Below are 10,961 nucleotides of genomic sequence, written 5' to 3'. Positions count from 1 at the left end.
TCTCGCGAGGCCCCTGGGGCGGCAAGTGCGTGGGCGAGACGCTGGTCTCGCGGGACCCCTGCGCGGCTAATGCGCTCGGAGGAGGAGGCTGGGCCTCGCATGGGCGAGCGCGGAGGAGGAGGCTGGGCCTCGCGTGGGTGCGCGCAGAGGAGGCAGGGCCACACATGGGCGCGCGCGGAGGAGGAGGTTGGGCCTTCCGTGGGCGCGCGCGGAGGAGGCTGGGCCTCGCGTGGGCGCGCGTGGAGGAGGAGGAAAGGCCTCGCGTGGGCGCACGCTGAGGAGGAGGCTGGGCCTCGCGTGGGCGCGCACAGAGGAGGCGCGCAGAGGTGAGGCGAGGCCTCGCGGGCGTGGCCTTGCAAGATGGCTCCGCTGGAGGGCAGCGCGCGAAGACGAGGCGAAGTGGTCATTTGGAGCCAAGTCGATTTGAGCACCAATTTTGGAGGTTCAAATGGACTTCAGACCGCTTTGGACCTTCCAAGCACCTAAGGTGTGAGAGGGAGGTTCTTTACCGGCGTGGAATATTGAGCATCCACATTTGCATAACACAATTCTTTGCATAAAAAGTGTTATTGTAATAGATATTATAATACAATTTTCGTATTATTGTTATATTTAGATATGTTTAAATTCTCATTATATATTTTATTTATATAACACTAATTTATTCTATTATATTTTAATTTTTTTTATATAATTAAAATTAGCTATCTAATATATACTAGCATCATCAAATGAACTTGATTTTCAAATAACAAAAAATAAGAACATTCAACATTGTATTAACAATCTACAAATTAGTTTAAAACACTCAACACTGTCATCAACAACAAAATGTTCTTTAAGTATTCAAGGAGTCTAAAAGTTACTGCTTTCAACACAGAAATAAACATAGTTACTACTTTCAAGGAGTCTTAAGTATCATTTTCTACTTCGCTTGTCACATCTGCAAAATAAACAAAGAAATATTTTATTGTTATTATCTAGCATCACAAATTACTTCAAGAATATTGTTAGAGAATTTTGGAAAAAATTCAAAAAAATTGAGTACTATTAAATGCTAGCTGACTTACCATAGCAACAGCACCAGTAGTGCGGCAAAATCGTCTTAATTCAAATTTTGAACTAATTTTCAAAACCATAAGCCTGCAAGGAAAAAGTCCCAAATTAAATTATCAGATATGCTAAGAAAAATCTTAATAGAATAATAAAAACTTGAAATGTTTTGACAGATTTCATAAAAGATCAAAAGCATTTAGATATGTACAACAATCACAATTATGTTTTGAAAATTAGTAAGTTAATCAATAAAAAAATACAATAGAAGGTGATATACTTGTAGCCCTCACAGAAATGAAGTGCCATCTCCCCAACTGCTGCTCCACTAACAATTACTTTGGCACCGGAATCAGCAACTGCGTTTATAAGCTCCTCAACTTTAGCTTCTTCAGTTTTCGCATAATTTTCTAGCTACAAGATATTAAAAAAACTATGAGAACTACTTAAAGGCACATAATACATAAAAATGTCAAGGATAACATAACAAGCCATGATATTAAGAAGCAATTTTATATCAACGGGAGCAAGAACAGAGAAGAACAGTATTCTCAGGATGGTGTCATTTGGCATTCCTGAGTCAGGAATACCCACCAATATCATGGGAAATAATAGAATTGCAAGCCCAAAACTGTCCAGCAAGAAAAGCTTTTTTTTTTTTAATTCATCATCCATTAAGGAGAAAATATGAACTAAACAACCAAAAGAACCCAGAAAAATGGATGCTACTAAACATTAATATGAGATGAAGGAAAATTTTGCACAATACATTAGTTACATGGAGGATCAAAATTAGCTACAACAACCAAGGCATTGACAGACAGGCAACTGCAAGTGCATGCAAATAAAAAACAAGAAATAAAGAAAATAAAACAGAAAATAACTGCCAAGTATATTGGCTACCTCGTGAATAAGCAAGCCAAAATAAGAAGAGAAACGTTCATATAACAGCAAGCAAAAAATATCCATTTCAGAATTTTACCTGGTCAGCACTATGAATCAGAATTTCTCCGGTCTCTTCACCACCGGAGGTTCCACCATCCACCTCTTCATGGGTCATAGTATCAAGCAAGATTTTAATAGGCCTACCATGATCAATTCGAAGTTTCAAAAGACAAGCTATTACAGTGCCAGTGGTTGTCCTTCCTCTGCCCATCTATGATTTTTAACGATGTTTAGAAAAAGACAAAGTACAGTAGATAGAATTGCAAAATACATTTATCATCTAAAATGCACAATACAGCATAGGAAGAATGAAAAATGTCAACCTGGCAATTGAAAACAAAAGCAGTATAGGTACACGTGCATATTTAATAGGAAAACCATCAGCCTCTAAGCATTTCAAAACCTCAAGTGGAGTCTGAATAGCATCAAAATTTACATGTTCCCAAGCATCAAATATTTGCCCATCATTTGTTTCATGAATAACCATTATGGCAGTCCATGGTTTTAAACAGGCAGGGGAAACATGAAAGGAAAGAACAACATCTCTCTGTCCATTGAAGCTAAATATTAAAAACAAGTGAGAAACATCAGTACTAAAATCCTTCATGATGATATATCTCAATTGCTCTTTGTGCCAAAGACTAAAGTTCATATATTACAGTTTGGCTGCCTAAAACCTCATCATTTCTTGATGCAGCAACTATACCCATCTCAGAAGGACGACCATCAGTAGATTCAGCAATCTTCATGAGGGATGGCTTCAAACATGCATAGCCAAGTGCACCCATTGGATCTCTCTTAAGCAGTCTAAAAGAGCACCAGATTGCAGAAATATTATTAGTGACCGAAAAATTCCAACAATAAGAATGCCTAAGATATGACCTAGTTCATCATGAATTGGGAGAGGAAAAATAAAGGCAACATCACATATGGAAATCCACTAAATAATCCTCATATACATTTTCTCCTTCCTGTTCCCCTTTCTCAAAATTAGATGCAATCCACTTTTCAAGTCGAAAGATTGCAATGTGTAAAAGTTGTTCTAGAAATGCAAATTTATAGCATTATTTTGAGTCTCAACTTAGCATCAAATGCCTGTAGAAAAGAATCACCTTAAATCCTAAGAACCCTTGGCTTATCTAACCTCAACATTAGTCATATACCTCAACATTATTGGAATTTTTTAACAAATAATACACATTGCTCATAATTTCTCTATGGTGATGAGTCTGATGACTCAAAACAGTAAGTTGGGACTGTAGATACTATACTGCTATATATAAACTATCATATTTAATGATATTCTTTTATTCTTATATATATACGTGCAGTAGCAACAACACCCCACCACACAGCAGAGACACTTGTAGGTCTACTGATCTACTGGATAAATTTTCAGTATTCACGTGATATGGCATTGGAATTTTCTCTTATGTGGTAACTTTTTTGACCACCACTTAATTGTTTATATTTCTAATGAAAATATATTCATATTATTTATACTAATAAGATTACTAATGAATGAAAACATGAAGGTAACATAAAAATTAACATTGGCCAATCCCCTCAAAGATATTGGAAAATACTTAAAAGCATTGATACTTGTAAATTGCCAATCAAAAACAATGGCTGCAACTATTCTTTTACCAGAAATAAGTATGAGAGTACATAATAGGTAGACTAAGCCATTGTCAATTTGTCATATAAATAAAATGAAGAGAAATAGATCAATGGTGCTGAGAGAAACATGTATTTTGGTGATTCAAGCTTATAGACAAAATAATGATGGCCACATACCAGTAGTATATACAGTAGAAGAAGCCAATACAACATGCCAACTCATATATACATATATTGCAAGGGAACAATACTGTGGAATCAGTAATTGAAGAAATTGAAGAAACAACATGAAAGAAGAACTTCGAAAGATCATCAGAAAATCAAAAAAAAAATGCAATACTTTATGTGCTGTCATTTCAGTTTAAGCATAGGGGCACTATCACGGTTGATACTATCAAATGATTCATTTTGGTGTTATGTGCTCTCATTTCAGTATAATCAGTTAGTAATGCCACTGATTCAGAGACTGCAGTATAGTCTAAGTAAAAGTATTAGACATCAATAACTTTTCAAATAAAGTAGTTGAAAATAATAAATAGCTTCTGTAACATATAACCCACCTGTGGAGCCTTCCAAAGCAAGAGTATCAATACAGTGCCGGATAGAATCACATATGTTTGCCAAAGCCCAAGAAGCAGTTATTCGCACCTGAAACAACAAACGTACAGGAAAATATTACTCCCTTATGAACAAATTAGAGAGCAGGGTTATTATAAAAACTGAAAGTAAAAGAGAAATACCAATATTGAGGGGTCGCGGGTATTAATCTCCACTGCGTGAATCAATTTGTTCAGGATCTCTGCACTATACCACTTAAGTTTCTAGTAATTCTTCTGTCTATATTTCGAGCTCAACGAAACATGAAAGCATGAAAAAAATTTAAAATCACAATGGCTCGACAAGAAGCTGATCTAACTGAAGGCACCTCGTCTTGTTTGGCTGCATTAATCTGCAAAGACTCTTAGTTATAATGCATACACTTTTCTTCAAATAATTAATTTCCAAGAGAAACAAGTCAAAAACACATAATCAATGCTTACCGCAGCAGAAAGAATGAAATCCTGTTTCTCCTTCGCAAGAGAGAAGAATACAGAGGAAGTTATGCCCGCAAAACATGTTACTGATGCAGCTCTCACCTTGCAGAACACATAGAGGTGGTTCAGAAGTAACTACAGACACTTAAAAGTCCAAGCTAAATTAATAAACCGAAACTTCAGGGGCTTAAAATCAATCTTTAAAAATCCTACCTAAATTAATAAACCTAAACTTCTGTCAATTCTTGATAATTAATATTACAAGGGTTGTTAAACAGATTAACACTTTGCAGAGAAAGAAAAAAGAATGATAATGAATTGTCTTTTCTTAGTTACTTTATACTTAATGATATCAGGTCAATGTTAATCAACCATTGCAGAAGCATGTCGCAGAATCAATGGAAAATGCTTGAGCAGATACTCCTCAGATCTTCTATTCACTTCTATTTTATCTTTCATAAAATGTATAACTAGATCCAATTACAATGACAGATAGCCACTTTCCCAATTACAGCTAACTAACGAAAACACATACCCTAATACACACTCATGCCCTCACTTCACACGAGATAAATAACTACAATTCTAACAGGAAAATGTATTCAGAATTATATAATATCTATAGCAAAAAATAGCTAATTCCACCATTGAAAACCTGATACAGAGTACTTCAAGCAATGCCTAGATTCTTGACAAGAGAATAATTTCTGACAACCATAAAGCATGGTATTTCCAAACTAACTAATAGGTTACCTGGAGAGCCTCTAAGCATACTGTGTGATTGTTTACTTTTTCCAAGTAATGAAACAAAGTAAGAAGAACACCTGGCTTCTTTTCACCCTCAATAAAACTTGTAAGAAAGCCAATAATGAATTTATAATATTAAATGAAACAAGGAGTTTTGTGTAAAATTCTTGAGCATGGCAGAGCTGAGTCTGCCCTCAAAGTATGTGGAGTAAGGAGAGTACTTGGCACATTGCTCCTTCCATCCTACAAAAAAAAAAACATAACATTATGCCTCTTAAATGCCTGTATCATTTTGATCAAATAAGCATCTTCTATCAAGTACTTGGCTTAATAATAACCCTCATCCCAGTCTCTAAATAATAATCCTACTTAACACAATGTAAGGCAACAACAACAATTTTCCATGTGTACCACCAGGCACCATGTTCACTAGATATATATAGAGTACCTAAGCTATGTTTCAGCAACAGTAAAATAGAACTAGGAAGCCAATTCATTGGAGTACCTGAGCTGCATCAGCATAGCCCTTAATCTTTGCAATTACTTGCCATCCAAGTTGAAGTGCCTTCTCTCCACTCACTAGGACTAATGCAGCTGCACCATCACTATTCATGATAAAAACCAAACCATATTAAGGCAAGTTAAAATCTGAAACCCTAGTCACACACACATAAAAATAAGAAAAAGGCTGCCCACAAAAAATAAACCAGTTTTGTTGTAGCATAAACTACAATAAGTGTTGCACACCAGTTGCTTAAATGTACAAGAAAGTAAATGAGTATTTAGATAGTACAAGCCTCTAAACAGAAGGCACAGGAAACAATATATCTGATTGCATTACCACACTAAGTTAATGATTTTTTTTTCAGCATTGGCGGTGGGGGGAAAGAGAGAGGTGGGAACCTTATGATTGAAGCATTGCCAGCAGTAACAGAGCCCTCGTTCTGCTTGAAACTTGGTCTTAGCTTTCTTAATTTTGCAGCATCAAACTATGAAGAGAGACAAAAACAAATTAAAAGTACTGAAGCAAGTATTGAAAAATCTGACTTAAAATCTACTTTTAACTAGAAAACCTTACTATGACATAAATATTAATAATTATACAAGTTCACAAAATTTAGTATATACCATTTAGTATCAAGATAACCCACATCCATATATTTTTTTTTTAAAAATGGACCTCAGAAAATCCTAGTACCCTAGAAGCAATCAAGCCAATAAATTGCACTGGTAGAAACTTCTAATTATGGAACAAAACTGCTTTCCAAATGAGCAAGCAAGAAACATTCACAACTAGAGAAGAAATATGGACTTTCTCAACATTACCATTGACACAAGTGATGGAGCTTTCTCTGACCAAACAGTTGTCACTATCTGGGACAACCTTCATTAACACCGTCTCGCCATTGAAGTTCTGCAGAATCCGCCTGAGTCTAGCAGCAGAGACAAGTGGTTGAAGGCTGAGTTGTGCATGTCCCATTTTGTCATCTGACTTCAAGAGGTCTTTATCAAACACTTCCTAAGGGGAGAAAGCACTTTGGTCATATAACATACTAGTCTTAATTATGTCTTCAAAGGAATACATGAGAAGAAGATTAAAAAAATAGATGCAAACTGAAACTATTGATAAAGGCCAAAAGCCAATAATTGGTTTGAGGAAGGAAAAGGTGAAACATTTGCTACATAAACTCACAAGTTAGAGCTGAAGCTCCCATATTCAGTGAGAAAAGAATATAGGGACAATAAATAAAGGTTTTGGAGCTGTGCTATCAATTAGAAAGTTGTAATACTTCAAGTTCAGACTAATGAACGCAAGAAAAATAAGTTTGTACACAATTGACGTCCATCTAAAACATAGTTATGCAAAGACTTGAACAATATGCAACTTCAGAATGGCTAAACAAAATACAATTTCAGGATTTAACATAGCAGAGATGAGTGCCAAACTAAATTATATCTTGAAATTGAAACTATGTGGCAGATTTGGATAGCTACAAATTCAAAATCTTGGGAACTTACCAAATTCAAAACTCCATTAGGTTCTTTGAGGGAGAAAGTCAGTTCTTCATTCCAGCTGGATTGTTCTGGATATATATAGACTAATATATGTATATGTTTATATGGGGAACCTAAAAAAACACTTCTTATTTGATTGGAGGGTGGCCTTTTATGGCATCTGGTGCAATGATAAGTTTAGTTAAAATGATAAGTTTGAGTTTGAAAACTAGATTTTTTGGCTGTTTGAGTCAACAGTGTTTGGCTAAGAATAGATCAATTGCTGAGTTGGTTAGGAGTTTATGATTTGGCTTGTATTTTAGTCTCTGTTTTGAGTTTGTGTAAGTTTGGTGGTGTTTCAAATCTGGCAGTTGTAATTTGTTTATGTGTTTTTAATATACTCCTTTTTTCGATAAAAAAAAGTTGAAAAAACTCAAAATGCCCATGGGTGGATAAGATAAAAGCAAAGCAAACCAGGCAAATTAGCATAGGGTGGTAGCAGTTAATTCAAGAATGTAAATGGAGAAAAAGTAGCTCTAAAGAAGATTTTGAGACAGGCAAATCTTATTTATATATAGAACTTTACAACAGTAGCAATACACAACATAGAAATAGATGGAAGTTGTAACAGTCTAACTGAATACAACTGAAGCTAACAAAACTAGCAAACCAGAAACAGAAAACTAATCATGTAATATTACATTGTCTAACAATATATACATATATTGTTATCTTATTGGAAAGCTTCCACTTTTCACCCTTGAATTTATAAAATTATGGCCTCAGAAAACCAGTGGTAACGGCTATTCAATAAAAACAAACAATCATAAGTGGATTCATTACAAAAAACTAGTATACAATCTGATCCCAACTTAATCCACAAAACCCATTACAAAAATAAATGTTTATGCTCTCTTGTAAACAAAATGATTGGCTGAACCTCAACTCTTTTTTAACTTTACATTGAGTTTTTCATATTAATTTTTCTATTTCAAGTAAATAGGCATGCCGAATCTAATAAATAAAATTTTCTACATAAGCCTTCCTTAGTACATAAAAAGTTAGCCTAATAAATAAAAGCTTGAGCAGATACTACTCAGATATTCTATTCGCTTCTATTTTATCTAATAAAATAAAAGACACAGTTCAATTCTCTAATAAATGAATGGATACAAGCCAAAATAGCAATCAAATCAAATAATTGTCTTGAAACTTATTGCCAAATTAAACTATTTCATTATTTGATTATTTAAATGTTTTATTTTCCTTGAGTTCATCTTCAAGGGATATGAATATAGGGGGTGTATTACTGCATATAACTGAAAAAGGGAACAGCAGCAAATACTCAGGTTGAAGAAAAATTTGACAAGTTCACAAGAAAGAAAAGTGACTAAATGGTCTAAAAATATAAATATAATAATCCAAAAAAAAAAAATCTAACCAGATATGCCAATAACACCCATGTCATCAAAGTCGTTTTGAAGGAAATCAAGAACATTCTGAACTCCTTTTGAAACCATGTTCATCCCCATGGCGTCTCCCGTGCTGCAGGTAAATTTGATATACACATTCTTTCCAGCAATCGCGCACTGAATACCCTGGAGCCTGGCAAATCTACTAGACCTAGAGACGATGACCAAAACCCAATAAGACAAATGGTTCAAATCTAATATTCATTACTATTCGATGAATCTGACATTTGAAAGAAACTTCACGGCTGTATATTGACTAAAGATTCAGCCTTTACGTGATTTTTCTATTCTTTCTTTCTTTATTTATTTACTTTTAATACTTTCGGATCCTCAGATTCAGCTTCATGCTTTATTACTCAAATTTATATTAAATTAGAGAAAGAAAATAAAAACATGATATCGATCTCCGTGTTAAAATTTCAATCACCAAAACCACAAACAATAGATAAAACTTTACATATATACATATGATATTTATGAAGCATAGACTAACCTGTTAAAGATGATGGAAAGTGTCTCGAAATTTTCAGGGTCCTCCAAGAACTTCAACTCGGAAGCTCTCTTGGCGGAATTAAACCTCACTTTCCATCTATCAGGGTCCTCCAAGAAGAACTTCAACTCGGTGCTCTGGTCATGCCGTCCCTCAACAACACGCTGGTAGCCCCACCAGACAAATGGATAGCTTGCAACCTCTGTTTATACTCGCAATCAAATAACCCTCCGTAGTCGCCATCGGCACCGAATACTCGAACCCATCGAGCAACAACGGACCCGCGATCCCCACCGGAATCTGGCCGTACCCAACAGGCATTTCACAGCAAGATTAAGCCCCATCTCAGAGCAATCGTAGCAAGATCCAACCCCAAATATGGGTTGCCTTCCCTAGCCGGAGATGTAGCAGATCTAAGGCATCATTTTCTTGAACAATAATATCAATCTTTAATATCTTTATCAAACCCAAATCAGTAAATTCTTGAACAATGAGAACATACTTTTCTTCCTCTTTGCTCCATAACCAGATCTGCAAACAAAAAAGAAAAGAAGAAAACAACCCAGACCAAAGACACACATCCACTGCTCGGAGACAATGCCAATGCCAATGCCCATATCGAGCCCATGCCTGAGATCACAGCCGGGAGAGAAGTCCATCTGCCTAGATTTGAGGAGAAGTATGTCCGCACAGATCGGAGAAGAAGATCGCGCGCCTAGATCGGAGAAGAAGCTCGCCTCCCTCCGTTGCCTTCCTGTCAAATCTAAGTGTTGTCGAACATTTTTAGTCCTCGGCGTCCCCATTTTCCCTGTCATTCAGATTGATGCTCCATCCTTCGTCCCAGTCCCATTAAATCTAGCACACCTAGTCGTTTGAACTTCCACCCAGCCCCTTTAAATTCGATGCCCGTGGCCACCCCAGTCTCTGTCTCATGTCTGTCCATCACCTAGGCAACCGAGTTTGAACAGAAGGAGAAGAAGAAGAAGAAGGTTTTGAAAATTTTCAATATACGTTTTAGTATTTTTTTTTAATTCATTTTAGTTGTAGTTAAGTTTTAGTTAAGACTTATTTTAGTTTCATTTAAGATTTTTATTTTGTTTTGTTTATTTATTTTTTTTTTTTCATATTAAAATGTTATATTTTTTAATTTTAGTTAAATTTTTTATTAAAATATGAGGGTATTTTGGTCATATTTAAAAAATATTTGACCAAAATTGGGCTCAAGGTATTATTTTGTTCTATTTTGTAAAATGTAGGGTACGAATTGTCATTTAACAAAACAGAGGGTCTGATTGGTAACTTTTGCAAAACACAGGGTCCAAAATAGTATTTACCCTATTAAATATGAAAAAAAACATCAAATTTTGATGAAAAAGATGAAGAACACTTCATTAAAAAAGGAAGAAGAAGTAACTATGATTTTAGTAACATTATTAACCAATAACCATAAATAACTCAAAATTATACACACACATCAGAACGTGAAGGTAACCAATTACCCCATAAATATAAACACAAAGAACGTGAAGGTAACTAGTTACCCCCAGAAATATACACACAGAGAATGAGAAGGTAACGAGTTACCACAGATCTGAAGATAGAAAA

At 35.4% G+C, this 10,961-nt stretch overlaps 1 protein-coding gene across 9 annotated transcripts; it reads right to left on the bottom strand.

Annotated features, from left to right (window-relative positions):
* Positions 1–756: 756 nt before the first annotated feature.
* On the bottom strand, positions 757–10,390 carry LOC133822588 (T-complex protein 1 subunit theta-like). 9 transcript variants are annotated; one of them, XR_009887949.1, is made up of 14 exons: positions 9,360–10,390; positions 7,419–9,017; positions 6,726–6,918; positions 6,303–6,388; positions 5,905–6,004; positions 5,406–5,642; positions 4,659–4,754; positions 4,359–4,567; positions 4,179–4,266; positions 2,658–2,805; positions 2,036–2,558; positions 1,347–1,467; positions 1,071–1,143; positions 757–943 (listed from the first exon to the last, which is right to left on the bottom strand). XR_009887949.1 is itself a non-coding variant. In XM_062254966.1 (9 exons), the coding sequence occupies exons 5-9, from the start codon at positions 2,723–2,725 to the stop codon at positions 938–940; spliced, it is 408 nt and encodes a 135-aa protein (XP_062110950.1). In that variant the 5' UTR covers positions 2,726–2,805; positions 4,179–4,266; positions 4,359–4,567; positions 4,659–4,754; positions 5,025–5,398; the 3' UTR covers positions 757–937. The 9 variants fall into 9 exon arrangements, 1 of the variants encoding a protein (XP_062110950.1); XR_009887947.1 differs by having other exon boundaries at positions 2,036–2,805; positions 5,406–5,502; positions 5,621–5,642; XR_009887948.1 differs by having other exon boundaries at positions 2,036–2,805; positions 9,360–9,748; positions 9,859–10,390.
* Positions 10,391–10,961: the final 571 nt, after the last annotated feature.

This window comes from Humulus lupulus, chromosome 3 (genome assembly GCF_963169125.1).
Source record: "Humulus lupulus chromosome 3, drHumLupu1.1, whole genome shotgun sequence".
Classification (NCBI taxonomy): domain Eukaryota; kingdom Viridiplantae; phylum Streptophyta; class Magnoliopsida; order Rosales; family Cannabaceae; genus Humulus; species Humulus lupulus.
Note: the sequence above shows the minus strand (reverse complement) of the source record. Positions and strands in the feature narration are given on the sequence as shown.